Source organism: Ursus americanus, chromosome 6 (assembly GCF_024610735.1).
Source record: "Ursus americanus isolate L20-20 chromosome 6, mUrsAme1.1.p, whole genome shotgun sequence".
NCBI classification, from domain to species: domain Eukaryota; kingdom Metazoa; phylum Chordata; class Mammalia; order Carnivora; family Ursidae; genus Ursus; species Ursus americanus.
The window spans coordinates 2848610-2865490 of record NC_142132.1 but is presented as its reverse complement, the minus strand read 5'-3'; the positions used below and the strand labels follow the sequence as shown (position 1 = coordinate 2865490).

Genomic DNA, 16881 nt, shown 5'->3' with positions numbered 1-16881 from the left:
AATTAACTGAGGTCAGGGCTTCTCTCCAAAATGTCCTCAAATGATCTCTATTAACCATATCCGGTGGCCTGTTCCCTTCCCTGAACATTGTATTAAGAAAAAATTTTAAGTGTATTTTCATTTCTATTTCCAATCTGAAGCTGGAAACAAATCAGTTTGCACCCCAGCAGAATGCCAAGAAAAGCTTAAATCAATCTGCACCTTTTTATTTACATCCCTCATTCCTTAGAAATGTAATTGCCGTTTTTATTAACTTTGTTTTATGGATCTAATATTTAAGAACAAGTCTGTCTTTTATGTCACAGCAAGAAGGTTAATGCACTTACAGACTCCCCCGCAATACATCTCGGGCAAGGCTGGGCCGAGCTCCTTCCACCGTTCTGAGGGATCTATTTAACAAATCACAGCCACACATGCATCAGAAGTGATTATTTACACTTTTTATTAAAATACTTTAATGGGCCACAGCTGGTTTTGTGGGAACGGGAACCTACCCCCACACGTGGCAGCCCCTCGCCGCTCCAGGACACCAGGGTGCTGAGCTTCGCGGGGGCACAGCCCCACTCTGTGCTGGCTGCTTCTACTCTTCTGCATGCCCGTTTCTGAAAGACACGAAACGTCACTTGAGATGGCTCTGGAGCGCACGACACTAATTGGATTTGCTTTCTGCGAACTTCAGCTGCAAACATAGACCCTGTAGAGCTGCACGGGTTTATAGGACGTCTGAGGGGTGACTTTAAACATCATCTTTCGGGAACACGGTCCATCAATTACATTTAACCTCATTATTTCCAGCACCGTTTGGTGTTTATTTGGCTTCACAGATTTAAAACAGGCATTTTAAACAATTTTGGTCAAAACTCTTATAATAAACTATTGTAACTGGTTTACTGATATTGAAAATATACAAAATCTATCAATTTTCTTCAGGACACTAGTTACATGCTTTAACACATTTTGCCTAGTTTCAAGTTCCGTACTTTCTTAATACAATATGAGTAATTCACATGTGGATAACTCTTTGTTTTACTGACACTGAAGAGCAAATTAATTTTACTTATTTTCAGGTTGCACACATGCTTCATAACTGATAAACTTTGGGAAAGTTAACATTTGGTTTTTGCTTCCCCATGAACTAAAGAAGATAAATTACAAAAGCAATCCTCTAACGCTGAAGGAAAAAAAATTATTCACTCCCAAAATCGCAAGACTTTGTGCAGTTTGAAGGGTAACAATGTTTTCAGTGACACAAAGCTGAGAAGCAGGAAGACCTTTGCAAAGGATGGTGAAGTCCATCCCTGGCCCCCTAGGCCAGCCCGCAGGCCCTGCTGCTGGACAGCTCCCACCGGGTCAGAAAACACAGCCCCTCCACCGCGGCTCCCTCCACTTCTCTGGTCTCTTGCAAACGATCATCATGGTTTCTACCAAATTTGTTTCTTATCTGTCCTGTTACTTATTTGTATTTTCTAAATTGATTTTTTTCTATTTAATGGATTTATTCAATATAGAAGCCTTATATCATGGGTTTAGAGTGCTAGTTTTACTGTTCTCTAACATGCCTTAAAGATTACATGGAAATTTTGAGATTAAACTGGAAAATCCTAAACTCCGAGCCCCTCAGCCCACTGAGAAGAATTTCTTGGGTGAGCGCTTGACCTCTGGATGGCTGAAGACAAGGCTGGCTACGCAATCACTGACTTCCTTATGGTTCCCCAAATGAAACTACAAATTCTACATCAAACCATGCCCCGGGCATCACATGAAGCCAGAGAATGTGAAATACGGAGAAAAGGGTAAGAGAAAAGCCACCAGGTCCTGGTGTGGGCCCCTCGTGGCCCCAGCTAACACCTGCTGTCATGAACTCCAGTGAGCCAGGGCAGAAGGAAAGATCACAGGACAGAGAGAAGCACAGCAGAAAGGTGAGGAAGTCCATATGAACATGAAGAAGCTATGATGTGCCTAAACGCCTGCATCAGGGAAGGGACTTCAGGGCCCACACATGCAGCATAAGGGGACAGACACCATTTACAGAGGCATTCCAGGGAAGAAAACAGGCAAAAGGGGAAGGGAGAAGCACCCTTCGACAACTGAGTGATGAAGCTAAAAGAGAAAGAGAAGTGTGGGGTCCTAGGGATAAAGAGGAAACATCATGAGCTTCACCCTGGCCCATCCTCACCAAAGCCGAGCAGCCAGTCAAGAGCTGCCACAGCACCTGCACTTGGCCAAACCAACTGAAGAGGCTGCCGCGAGACTCGCAATCTTTTAAACACTCAACACCATAAAAATGTCCTCCTGAAACCACAAATCAAAAGAAAATTGGCATGTACCCTCCCAAAACATAATTAAACATATTCAAACATTTAAGGATACAAAAAACCACCCTGAATTAGAAATGTAGAATTAAAAACAGAAAAGGACAAAAACAGAGAAACCAAGGGAGAGGTGAGCAGACTCAGGAAAGTAATGGAAGGAAAACAAACTTACCTCAGAAATGAGGAATCAATTACAGAACACCCAAGGAGAATCAATTCAAACGAAAACTAACAAAGGGCACTGAGGAAAGGCAGGACCAAACCAAGAGGAGGACAGCGACAGTGAGACAGATGGGAAAAGGGGAGGAAAGCAAAACAATACAGCAAAGCTAACATTTAACACTGTAAGGAAATTTCCAGAACAGAAAAAGGCCCAAATCTTCAAAGGAACAGGCTCACAGGGTACCTGGGAAAAATAAACCAGAAGAGTCAACTCAGACACATCCTAATGAAACTAGGAGATTTCAAAGGTAAGGACAAAGCCCTCAAGGCCTTGGACACCAATCAATGAATATGCAAAGGAAGCAGACTAGCAGCGGACTTTTCAAAACCAACACACAAGCAAGGCAACGATGGGGCAACATTTTTTTTAATTCAATGAAAGTATGAACCAAGAATTTTAAATCCAATTTTAAATTACCAAGACTACAGAAAAGCACTTTTAACCTCCATGAATTTGGAGAATACCACACCTAGTCAGCCCTTCTTGAGGATTCTGTGTGAGGTTAAGCTTTACCTGCCTAGCCATGACTGGGAGAATTCCAGCAAAAGGATTTATGAGACACATTTAAAAATATTTAGATGTACATCTTGGACCAAAATAAAGGTGCAATTAAACTGAAGACAGATGTGCAAATATTACTACAGTGACAAAACTGAAATAATTCAACTAAAAAATGTGAGATGAAGGAAGAAGAGCAAAAACTCTGATTAATGTAAAGGTCATTACTATGTGAGCAACAGGTGTGTATTAAAATATACGAGAAAAAAACAAAACAGACAATAAAGAGTTTAACAAAACAGGTAACAAAGGACATAAAAATAGGTTTAAATACAAAGCTAATGACTAGAAAATACAAATCTAACTAAATCCAAAATCAAAAATATAAAAGCAAAGAATACAGATCTCGTAAAGGAATTGCAAATACAACAAAATATGCGTATTATAAAATATTATGATAGAGTTGCAAGCAAATAAATCAGTCATGTCAATAAATACCAATGGACTTAATTTACCTATTTAAAGAAAAAGGGTTTTAATTGGGCTCACAGAACAAGACCCAACTGTATCCTGTATACAAGAGACAGACCTAAAATAAAGTCATTCAGAAAGGCCAAAAACAAAAAGGCTGGACAAAGGTAAATGAAACAAAAAGAGAGAAGCAGACCAAGTAGAATTCAGGTCCCAAAGGGTTAAACACAAGAGGATATATTTAATGTTAAAAGCCACAGTCCTCAATGAAGACATAATGCTCATGAACATCTATGCACCAAGTAACACAACCACCACCTTGGGGCGCCTGGGGGGCTCAGTCGGTGAAGCGTCTGCCTCTGGCTCAGGTCGTGATCTCAGGATCCTGGGACAGAGTGCCGCATCAGGCTCTCTGCTCAACGGGAAGTCTGCTTCTCCCTCTCACTCTCCCTCTGTGCTTTCCCTCTCTCTCTCTCCCAAATAAATAAAATCTTAAAACAAAAACAAAAACCCACCACCTTTAGAAGCAAGGGTGACAGGATATGCAAGGAGATGCACATAGGCATGTACGAAAAATGGGAGATTTAATACACCATCTCCATACAAGGCAGAGCAAGTGCACAAGAAGTAAGTCTGGAGACACCATCTACCACAGTACAGCTTACAGATATACAGTCCATACCCTGATAGCAGAGAATACACATTACTCTCAAGAATCTATAGCACATTCCCTACAAATGGTCATATATTAGGTCACAAAGAAAACATCAACCATTTTCATAATGCAGAAACACTGCAAACAATACTTTCCGATCACAATGCAATAAAAGTATACATTATTAACAACATCAAAAAACAAAGTCATTTCCACTTGGATATTTTTAAAAACCTACTATTGACTTGTAATGAAAGAGTAAATACAAACTAAAAGTATAGAATTTTTAAAAAATAATTACAAAGAAAGCACTATATATTAGAATCTATGGAATCCATTTAAAGCAGTAATCAGAGAAAAATTCATTATACTAACATTTTTATCAATAAAAATAAAAAAAATAAAATTAATCAATCAACAAGCCTTAGCTTGTTAGTAACCCAAAAGAAAATTCAAGGAAGAAACAATGGAGGAAAAAGCTAACTAATGAGGGGAGGTTTTCCATTAAAAACAGCAGACCTACCTAGTAATTCTAAGTCTTGTGGGTTTTTGTGGGGGTGGGGGTGGAAATTAACAAAGTAGACAATCTACCAGCTACTTGATCAAGAAAAAAGGGGAGAAAGCACAAGCTCAGAAAATAAGAAATGACACAGGGGAAGTGACCAGTGAAACAAGAAATTAAAAAAATCCTAAGAGACTCTTCTCTAGACCTCCACGCAAACAGACTTGAACATGTTGCTGGCATGGAGAACTCCCAGAGGAAGCTCAGATGGCCATGACCAAGAATGAATCCACTGCAGTTAGAGAGCTGAACCAGATGACAGCCAGAGAAGACAAAGATTCCTAAGCAGGCACCTCCCCAAGAAAGACAGCTTCACAGGGCGCTGTACCAAACACTCAAGACCAGAGAGTTCCAATGCTCTACATAAACTGCTCCAGAACACTGACGAGGATGGAAAAGCCCCCAAGTCCTTTTATGAAGCAAGTTATGTAATACTGATACACCAGATAAAGAAGAAAGAAAGAAAACCACGGACCAGTATCCCTCACGAATATCAATGCACCAATATTAAATAAAACATTAACAAACAGAATCTAACACCACAGGAAGAAGCCACATACCATGACCAAGTACGATTTTTTCCAAAAATGAAAGTTGGGTTCAATATTAGGAAATTCAGTATCATTCCTCATATTAATCAACCTAAGGAAAAGATGTACGATTATCTACCCAGATATTGAAAAACCCTTTGATAAAATTTAAAACCCATTTATAAAAACTACAGAAAACACAAACTGAGAGTTATATTCTTAACATGATAAAATCTACATACTTTATTCCTAATGCGAGTATCTTATTTAATGGGAAAAGACTACTGGCATTTCCACTAAAATCGAGGGAAAGGCTCCATTTCTGCTTACCACGGCCCTACTCTAGAGCTATTACGTTACCCTATATAATTACAAAAGATAAATCAAGCAGAGGCATAAGAATGGGTAAGGAAGTAAAACTATCACTATTTGCAGATATCATAATATATATCTGGAAACCCCCCGAGAATCAATGATAAAACTAACCCAAACAATGAAAGAATCAATTGAATAGTAGGACACAAAGTTAAAATACAAAAATTGCCTGGAAATATAAAATAATAAGTTGTTAGACAAAACCCCATTTTAGATCATTGCAACAAGGAAGATTAAATGTTTAGGAATAAGTTTAACAGGAATTGCATTCAACCTATACAAGGAGAACGTAAAACGTTCTTGCAAGACACGAAAGCAGAAATGAACAAATGAAAAAGCATCTCCTATTGTTAGTTAGGATGACTTAACATTAGAAAGATGACAGTTGCCCCTAAGTTAATTTATAAAGTCAATGTAATGCCAATAAAAATACCAATGGCCTACAGTGCAGACTTACACAAGTTGATACTAAAGGTCACGTGGAAAAACAAACATGCAAGAATAGCCAAGAGAACCCTGGGGAAAAATCGGAATCTATGAGACGCCTTTAAAGCAGTAATCAGAGAAAAACTCATTAGATGAATATTTTTATCAAAAATGAAAAAATAAAATTAAAACTACTGGACATAAAACCATACTATAAAGACTCTATATTTAAAAAGGGTGGTGCTGGGGACAAATAGACAAATGGGACTGAATAAGAAGTCCAGAAATAAACCTGAACGTATATGGAAATTTGCCATCACGAGTCGCCAGGATGAAGATGGACCTTTCAATACATGGTGCTGGGACAACTGCGTAGCCATTTGGAAAAAGATGAAATTCAGATGTGTATTTTGTATCGTATATAAGAATAAACCTCAAATGGATTAAGGATCTAAAAATGAGGGGCGCCTGGGTGGCACAGCGGTTAAGCGTCTGCCTTCGGCTCAGGGCGTGATCCCGGCGTTACGGGATCGAGCCCCACATCAGGCTCCTCTGCTGTAAGCCTGCTTCTTCCTCTCCCACTCCCCCTGCTTGTATTCCCCCTCTCGCTGGCTGTCTCTATCTCTGTCGAATAAATAAATAAAATCTTTAAAAAAATAAAAATAAAAATAAAAATAAAAATGTAAGAAAATTAAACTACAGAATTCCTAGAAGAAAACATGAGTGAGTCTTTGGTATAGGGAGACTTTCTCACTATGTCTCCACATCCAGAGGCAATGAAACAGAAATTGATGGATTTGACTACATAAAAATAAAACGTCTGCAGGACAAAATGAAAAACACAAACAGTGCCCTAGACAAAACAGAAGATAACTGACAAACTGGAGGAAAATATCTGCAGCCTATCCCCAGGAAAAGGGCCACTACCCTTAATATATGAAACTCTCCTAGAAAATGAGGGACAAAGGACCAAACACACAAAAGAAAAATAGGAAAAAGCCATGAACAGACAATTAACAAAAAAGTTTACAAGTTCAAGCTCACTCACACTTAGAGAAGAGCAAACGAGAAGACCCTACTTGTCACTTGTCATCTGTCAGACTGCCAAATGCTGAGGTGTGACTCGGACTCTGATGGTGAGGCTATAGGGAAACAGGCATCACCTGGGCTGCAAATTCTGCAGGAAACGTGGTGATACCTAACAAAAGCTACAAACACAGACTTTTTAACCCAGAAATGACACTTGTAGGAACCTACCCGACAGGCATACCCAAAACAATGTGGGAAAAAAGGCTGCACGTGGTCACTCACTGTAGCACTGGTTAAGCTGGAAGATCCTGAAAACCACCTAAATGGGCACAGGCAGGACAGCAGCTGGAGAAGCGTGGTGCATCTCAGCAACGCGGCTCCAGGCAGCTGTAAAAACTAGGGCAAGACCTGCGTGGACGGGCTCGCAGCCATTCCCAGGACATACCGTGAAAAGACAAAGTGCAACAGATGAAGTGCGATGCAAGAAGGGGTATGAACACACCTGCACCTGCCTGCTCATCCGTACACAGGAAATACAGGGAGGAGACACCAGGAGCTAAAGACACTGGTTTCCTACGGAGAGTGGGCGGGAAAAGGTATGAAGGAAGGGGGATGACAGGTACAAGCGGGAGCAGACACTTGGCACAAATTTTTCAGAAGCTCTAGTCTTAGAACTGCAGTAACACTTCACATACCCAAAAATAAGTACTAAGTTTAAATCAACCAGGATGTCAGAGAGAAGACCCAAATGGAACACAAATAATAACGAATGAAACTATTTTACAAATAACATAGCCACACTGAAACACAGACCTATCCTCAGTAATTCTGGAAAATACTATTTTCATTAGAAACTGTTAAGTCTAAGGACCAAAGAGTGCTGTATGCAAATACTGACTCTAGTTAGCAAATCTGTTTCTCACAGATTAGCAAATTTGAAACTATTTTATTGGTACACTGGGACTGAATAATTAAGTAAACATACTGTAAATAATGAAAGCCAGGTTTCTCTCTATTGAAGAAATAAGGTACAAATAAGGGAAGGGAGAAGGCTACCAAAGAACCCAGTGGGGGGGGGGGGCCTGGCTGGCTCAGTGGGCTGAGCATCCGACTCCTGATTTTGGCTCAGGTCGTGATCTCAGGGTCGTGAGATCGAGCCCCTCATCGGACTCCATGCTGGGTGTGGAGTTGGCTTGAGATTCTCTCTCTGCCTCTCCTCCTCCCCACCTCAAATAAATAAATAAAAACAAACAAACAACAACAACAACAAAAAAGCCAGGGGTGTTGGATCAGGACTGGAAGTAATTAGCATGAATGCAATTTTCAAAACGTATCCAGCAGCAGCAGAGAAACATACAGCTGGGTGGATGGGCACATAATCAGAAGCATAAATACAAATACTTACATACTAGTATGTATCCATACACAAATATGTACATTTCCTAGCTGTGTCCGCTGAGACAGCAATACCACAGTGGTAGCAAGACTAAACCTAGCACGTAGATACTGTTTCTAACCACCGTTCTCTCCTGTTGAAGGAATCTAGGCTATGCCATGGGGAGGGGTCGGTTCAGGCATGGAACAGGGAAAGCATAAGATGAGCCTGAGACATTTTACATCACCCAAAGTAAGTTTTTTTAAAAAGTATGAGGACACGTCATAAAGACAAAGGTACAGGATCCTGAAGGAGTTCCCAATGGCCACAGCCAGGGAACAACTTGGGCAATAAAATAAGGAACAACAGCACTGGACTGTAATCCAAGAATAAAGTAAATACCCGTGATTCTCACCATGACATCAACAATGAGCACATCACTGGGGGAGAAGAGACCGTGTTCTCCTTTTCAGTCGAGTTCTAATTAACACATGTAAAAGGAACGGGGAAAATATAAAACCACCATTAAGTAAAGGCCACAGTGAAAGTTATTTCAAACAAGATTTACCAGTAGATGCAAAAACAACTGGGCAAAAGTTTAAGGAGAAACAGGATATTGGCACAGCCTCAAAGCATCTCTTCCAAGGTTTTTATTAATTACAAGGAGAAAGATAGTGGCTTTACAGTGGATGAAATCACCTTCAAGGAGGGACAAGGTCAACACTAGCAGTAGTGACTGGCTCGTGAAGCCCTGATCTGATGCGCTGAGAAGGTGTAACCTCACCTCTGTGGTCTTTGTGCCAAACGCGTGGCCTTCATCTAATCATAGAAAACATAACACAGGGGCGCCTGGGTGGCACAGCGGTTAAGCGTCTGCCTCGGCTCAGGGCGTGATCCTGGCGTTGTGGGATCAAGCCTCACATCAGGCTTCTTCGCTATGAGCCTGCTTCTTCCTCTCCCACTCCCCCTGCTTGTGTTCCCTCTCTCGCTGGCTGTCTCTCTCTCTGTCAAATAAATAAATAAAATCTTTAAAAAAAAAAAAAAGAAAGAAAATATGACACAACCCAGAATGAGTGACACTCTACAAAATAACTGACCAAGATTCATTAAAACTGTCAAGGTCAAGAGCACTGGTTGGTGTCAGATTGGAAGAGACCTAGAAGCACAAGAACTATGTGCAGGGTGGACCCTGGTTTCCATCTGGGTCAGAGAAAGTCTGTTAGTGGGAAAACAGGTGAGACAGGAGAAGGTCTAGTGTAGTTAAGAGCACTTCACCAGGACTAATTTCACAGCACACTTGCTGTACTATCACTACGTAAGTTGTCTAGCTGAAGGTATACCTGAATTCTCTATATTATTTTCTTGGGGGAAACTTTCTGTAAATCTATAACTATTCTGAAATAAAGTTTTTAAAAATGAAGGAAAAAAAATATCTCATACCCCTGGTAGTATGTGTACCACACTTCTAGAAATACTGATTTAAGCCAAATTGCTTTCCCATAATCTCAACCCACTGATTCTAATTTTTCCCTTCTGAGCAACATAAAATAAATAGTCCCTCAAGCAGGAGATAAACATCCTTCCAGATGTCTGCATATCGAGCTCAGGTACCTGTGCGGTTTCCTCTCTCTAACCAACCATTCCTACCGCCTTTCACTCTCCCACACCTGAGATGTTTTCCAGACTCTTCCTACCCTAGACACCCTGCTCCAGAGTTTCTAAAACCTGTCAACAGCCCTCTTAAAATAAACCATAAAAAATACTTGCAAAGCCATGTGGCCCCCACAGTGGAGAGCAGAATGACCACCCTCTGTAGCTCAGCCAGTATGTCTGCACAGAAGACACCCACACTAGCAGAACGGGCGCAGTGGCCACACAGCATGGCAGGTCCAAGAGAAGCGGGCATCCTCCACTGCCCCGGCGTCTCCACGTGAAGCAGCTGCCCCAGCCCTGGTGCTTTTTGAGTGTCCTTCTTTACATGGAAGGGCTCTCCTCAGCACCCTCGTTAACCTTAATTTGACATCTGTGTGGTTTTCTGGTCTATGGGAGTACATCCAATCCTTCTTCTCCAGAATACTACAGTAATCCCACTAATCATCTTCAAGACATTTGCAAAGAACGCGGCCTTCTGTGCCTTTGCCCAAGTCAGATGAAAATACCCAGGAAGACCAAGGACCTAGATCTCCGGTTACTCAGGATGTACTCAATCTTTATGCTGTCAGCACAAGCACAATGTGTAAAACTGGTTTATTGCCAACTTCCCACAATCTGGGCTAAAGGGAAAAGTGGACACATTAACTACGACCCACGTCATTTTATACACAGGCTTCAAGCTCCCCCATCAGTAACACCACAGGGCTGACAGCAATATTCCTTCCCTGCTCCCTTCTGAACAACATCAGACTTGCCAGAAAGGAAAGCAAAGGGGCGCAGACGGGTGACTCTGAGCTAGAACCCGTACTTTCTGGATGAACCCTAAAACACTGGAAGAGCGTTCTAAAGCATTTCTGTGTGGGGTCAAATAACATTCGGCACATTAAGGTCAGCAGACTTGTGATCATCCACGGAGACGAGCCGACATTCTTTAAGTGGCTCAGGCGGTTGGGGAATTGGATCCCCACACCCGGTGGCAGGCTAAAGGGGGAGTCATGCTGGTACCTAGGTGGGCGGTTAGAGCTGGGCTCCTCTGGGGGACATGGGGGTTACCTGCTTGGGGGCTCCCGACCAGCTGAGTGGATTAAATTATTCATGTCTTCTGCTATTTATGGTGGATTACTGAGAGCTGACTACATACGCTATTGACCTGTACACTTACTTGGCAAATTGTGCAGTTATTATGGATCGGCCTGGACCAAAGGCAAATGAAGGCTGCAGAGGCATTTAACCCCAGGGCTGTGTTACAGGGCTCACTCTTACTCCCTCCTGGACAGGATATGTCAGCCTTCATAAAGGCGGATGAAGATTTACCACCCAACTAAGATGACACTTGCACTGTATAAACAAAATTAAAACCCCAAGTATACACAAAGACCCCATTACTTAACAATAATTGAATATCAATTGAATAGCAACCTCACCAGAGGACAGTTGAAACAGAAACACGGTCGGCTAAGAGAAGACACCTGATAAGACGCATTAATTAAAATATAAACTATGTATTGTGTCGCCTCAATGACAGAACGAAAACCCCTGGCAGGTCTCAGCGAAGGTGAGGTGAGGAGGTGCGAGCCCCCCTTTGTTGCCGTGGGCTTTCTCCTTTATTAGAAGCGATGGGGCCCAGCGGGATGAGTGGGGCACAGGGGAGGGAGGAGTGTCACAGGCTTCACGATTCGGCGGAATCACAGAAAGCAGACTGTGCGCATCTTCACGACGCACCTGGAACACACTGGTGAGCCAGAAGAGGGGGCACAAACCCACAGAGCACAGGCCTGGGCCACCTCTGGAAACCTGTTCCCCCGCTCTACACCCCAGAGGAGTGTGGAGAAGAAAAAGATGCCAACTTCCTGAACACTTCAACAGAAAAGCACCCTGTATTCTCTCCAATCTGCACAGCAAAAAAATGGCTTAATTCCTAAAAAATTAAACACCTTGAATTATAAGCATCTTTAATACATACACTAGTACACCAGTTAAGCATACATACTCTGGACAGAATACTGATGTAAATCACTAGAATTCAGAATGCAGTTAATGGTGAGTCTCTCTCTACACATACACATACACACACACACACACACACACACACACACACACACACTAACCCAATCTTTCATTCTGAAGGTATTGTGGGGATTTTTATTGACTAATGGCCTTTTGTCTAAAGATCATTTGTATTAGCAATGTGTAATCCTGGTTTGTTGAGTCCTAGTTACCAGAAACAGTTTGCTGAGTGAGGCTGTTTAGTAAAGTTTAGTAAAGACAGTTTACTTTTGCTGGAGGCGCGGATGCAGATGTCCACCAGCCCGGAATACAGAACCATTAATGCTGGAACACGAATAAGGCCCTACAGACAGTCATGTGGAGAGAAAACACAGTTTCCATCGAGCACAGATTCTTGTTCAATAACACTGTCATCTGGAAAACGACCTTGCCCTCTGGGAGGTTCACCTTCTTGGAAGACTCAGGACAGCAAAACCTGACACAGTGTCCAGCACAGGGACCAGAAGTTAGGATCCCTCCTCTCCACTCCACGCTCTCAGGGCACACTAAACCTTTAGCCACATGGATCTGACATCTTGATGTTGTGCTTCACTCAGCTGGGACCACTTTTTGGAAGACGTGTCATCCTACCGTACATGGGCTTCCCAGCCCACACCCCTCAGCCCGTCTGGCAGGAACACAGGGAGGTTTAGGGAAGAGGACCAGTCTAAGACCGTAGTCAAAAGCAAGAGTGACAACTTAATTCCCGTCGGACTAGTGACCTAGAGGAAGACAACAAAGGAAAATAAAACAAAAACAACACAAAACAACAACAAAAAAGCCACAGTCCCACTTGGAATTAAAGTAAAAAACATGAATGAACACACTAGACTTACTGAGTATCAAGTACAGGCTTGCGAGATTTAGGAAGTCCCCAAAAACCGAAGTTGCACCTGATTAAATGAAGGATCTAGGAAAACAGGTGTACAAATTTACTCACCACAGGTAGGGCTAATAAAGGTCGTTCACAATTATAAAAACTACAGTTTAAGAACGTTTCCACATTTGTTACTTCATTTGATCCTTTTAATTTTAACGACCTCATGACATAGGAAGGGTAAGAAATTTTATTTCTATTTTGTAGATGAGAAAAATGAAATCCAAAAACCCAAACTAACTTGGGTGGAGTCTGGTGATCTGAAATGACAGTGCTGGGTCTTCAGTGGGCTTTCAGTAACTGGGGAGACAAGACTGAAAAATACAACCAGAGAAGCACTAAAAACCAAACAGTGTATGAAAAAGATTTCAAAACTTACTGTAAACTTAAAAAAATCTGCAAATACCAAGACGGTGTGTTACTGGCATAGGGATAAACGTACAGATCAATGGAACAGCACTGAGAATCCAGAAATAAACCTGTACGTTTACGGTGAACTGACTTTTGACAAAGGTGCCGAGACAATTCAACGGAGCAAGCACAGTCTTCATCAGAAATGGTACAGGCATGATTCAAGGTTCATGCGCAAAAGGAGGAACTCAGGGCGCTACCTACACACCATACACAAACATTAACACAAAAAGGATCAGAGAGCTAAATGTTAAGTGCTAAAAGCAAAAAAATTTTTAGAGGGGAACATTGGACAAGACCTCTGTAATCTTAGGCAAAGAATTCTAATCTTAGGCAAAAGCATGATCTATAAAGAAACAAACTGATAAACTGGACTTCATCAATATCCAAAACTTTGGGGCACTGAAAGGCACCATTAAGAAAGTAAAAAGACAAGCCACATTCTTGGAGCAAACGTTTACACATCATCTATATGTTAAAAGACATGTATCCAGAATACATAAAGAAGTCTTTTGGGGCGCCTGGGTGGCACAGCGGTTGAGCGTCTGCCTTCGGCTCAGGGCGTGATCCCGGTGTTGTGGGATCGAGCCCCACATCAGGCTCCTCTGCTATGAGCCTGCTTCTTCCTCTCCCACTCCCCCTGCTTGTGTTCCCTCTCTCGCTGGCTGTCTCTACCCTGTCGAATAAATAAATAAAATCTTTAAAAAAAAAAAAAAAAAGAAGTCTTTCAATTCAAGAAGATGACATAGTTTTTTTTTAAGTGGGCAAAGGATTTGAATAGTGATTTCCCCAACAAAGATATACAAAAGGCCAGTAAATACGTGAAAAGACATTTAACATCATTTGTCATTAGAAAAATGCAAATCAAAAACACAATGGGATACCAGTTCCTAACCACTAGAATGGCTATAATCAGAAAGACAATAACAAGTGTTGGCAAAGGTGTGGAGAAACTAAAACCCTCAATCCGTGTTGGTGAGAATGTAAATGGTGCAGCTGCTTTGGAAAACATTCTGACCATTCCTCAAAATGTTAAGCATCTGGTTACCGTATGGCCCAGCAATTCCACAACTGAAAAACTACCCATGAGAAATGAAAACATATGTCCACGCAAACACTTGCATATGAATGCTCACAGCAGCATTACTTATAAAATCTCAGAAGTACAAACAACCCAAATGTCCATCAACTGAATAACAGATAAACAAAATGTGGTATAGACACGCAATGTAATATTATTTACCAACAGAAAGGAGTAAGATACTGATACATGATTTCAACGTGGGTGAACCTCAGAAACATTATCAGGCCAAGTGAAAGAAGCCAGTCACAAAAGGCCAAATATTGTGATTCTGTGTACATGAATTGTCTAGAACAGACAAACTGATAGAGATAGAAGGTCAACCGGTAGCTGCTAAGGGCTAGGGGAGGGTGAAAGAGAGTGACTGCCCAAGGGAACCAGGTTTCTTTTTGGTCATGAAAATGTTCTTTATTTAGATTATGGAGATATTTACACAGCTCTGTAAATATGTTAAAGCCACTGACCTGTGTACTTTAAAAGAGTGAACTTTATCGTATGTAAATTATAAACAAAGCTGTTTTTAAATATGACCAAAAGTTTTGAATAATTCACCAAAAAACTTATGACTGATAAAAAAAGCCCATGAAAAGATGTCCAACAGCAAATCCCTACAGAAGTGCAGATTAGAATCACAGTGAGACCCCTAACTGCATACCTACTAGAAGGACTGTAATCAGACACCAGAGACTGCGGACTCACTGGAGCCCTCTAGAGGCTGCCAGTGGGGATGCAGAACGTGCCACTATGGAAAAAGCATGGCAGCCCCTCCAGCAACACGCACCAGCAATTCCAGTCCTCCATGCCTATCTAAGAGAGGGAAACCAACATCTGCACGTGACTTTTCCGAATTTTCAGCATTATTCATAATAGCCAAGAAGGATAAACAACACAATGTCTATCAAATGAAAAATTGATAAACAAAATGTGGTATATTAGTACAATGGAGTATTATTTAGCAATAAAAAGGAACAAGCTACAGATACATGGTTCACTGTGGACGAACCTGAAAAACACCACGCTAAGTGAAAGAAGCCAGCTGCAAGAAAAAGCACACGAAAAGTCCAGAAAATGGAAATCTAGAAAAATAAAAAGATTAGCAGTTGCCGGGAGCTGGGGGAGGGATTGGGGTTACTGCAAACTGGGCACAAACGAGGCAACGGAAGTGCTCTAAAACTGGGGGTGATGGCTGCACACCTGCAAATTCACCAAAAAAATCACCTCCTTGTACACTTGAAAGAAAAAAGCAGCTAAACAACGTTGTTTTGATAATAAACACAAGAGAGAAACTGAAAAGACACGAGCTGCAGTCATGACCATGAGGGTGAGGATGGGGCACACTGCTGGGGCTTTACCAGCCAAATTATAATTTTCCCTAAATAAATGATACTCTGAAAGTACCAATGATTTTATGCATTAATGTGATCCTCCCTTCGTTTCTTTCCAGTTAGAGACACACACACCCTCGACATGTTAATCAGCTAAAAAGTATTTGCTAAACACCTACTACATGCCTTGCTTGACTCTGGGCATCTGATAACTGAAGAAGCAGAAGACACATACATCATAGTCCAGCCATGGCTGCTGAGCCTGACAGACACCTGAAAGATCCCCCCCAAAGCGTGGTCAAGTACCCCCAACAGACCATTACCTCATTTTGACTTTTCTGCATCATATATAAGGAAATCTGCCAAAAGCTAGAAATGATCAAGGCTCTGTGCAGGTGGCAGTGTGAACATGTGTATCAGAGATATAAGCAAAGATGAATTATTGGTAAACTTCTCTTCATTTAGATAGGAAGAAGCCTGAATACAGTTAAACTGAGTAGAACAGACAGTAAAAGCAGCTCGACAGAGTAACCTTAAAACTACAAATGAGTGAGAGAATTAACTTGTTTCTTGAGGCATGGGTTGCAATTATCTTGAATGAAAAGAGTGACCACAGAAAGGCAGAGTGAAGGGTTTTGCTGGGGTCGGCACCACTGCCGATACTCATTAGGTTCTCACAGCTGGGATCCTGCTTAGCAGATGAGCTATAAAATCTACATCCTACAGGGTGAAACAAGCAAATTTAATTCCAAATTTTCTCTCTGTACAAGTTAGACCCCGTAGGGTTACTTGAATGGAGTTAAAGCCATCAACATGTCTAAGTGGTTTTGCTGACAAGGACTACTAGCTTAATTAACTGGATAATTTTTCAAGTACTAGCAAAGGCAGGTCTAAAAGTTATAAACAGAGCAAAGTGGATATAGGATATCCTCAGCCCTTGATTTTAGAGGCAACTATTCATAATACCAAGAATTGGTGAAAATGGTAGATTGGAACTTTTTAATTTATTCACATCAAAATTTCCACAGTTGC

At 41.4% G+C, this 16881-nt stretch overlaps 1 protein-coding gene across 8 annotated transcripts in view; it reads right to left on the bottom strand.

The window, feature by feature from the left end:
- Nucleotides 1-16881, bottom strand: part of C6H10orf143 (chromosome 6 C10orf143 homolog) — a 64021-nt gene that overhangs the window by 41401 nt on the left and 5739 nt on the right. For 7 of the 8 annotated variants that reach the window (XR_015724687.1, XR_015724689.1, XR_015724691.1 and 4 more), the window contains exons 2-3: nucleotides 495-602; nucleotides 327-389 (exon numbers count right to left, since the gene is read on the bottom strand). Coding sequence is in view for 2 of the 8 variants with exons in the window: in XM_045809482.2 (XP_045665438.1) it covers nucleotides 327-389; nucleotides 495-602 (171 nt within the window). In the remaining 6 variants the exon portion in view is untranslated. Of the gene's footprint in view, nucleotides 1-326; nucleotides 390-494; nucleotides 603-9240; nucleotides 9409-16881 lie in introns of those variants that run through there. The other variant, XR_015724688.1, reaches the window with a different exon arrangement.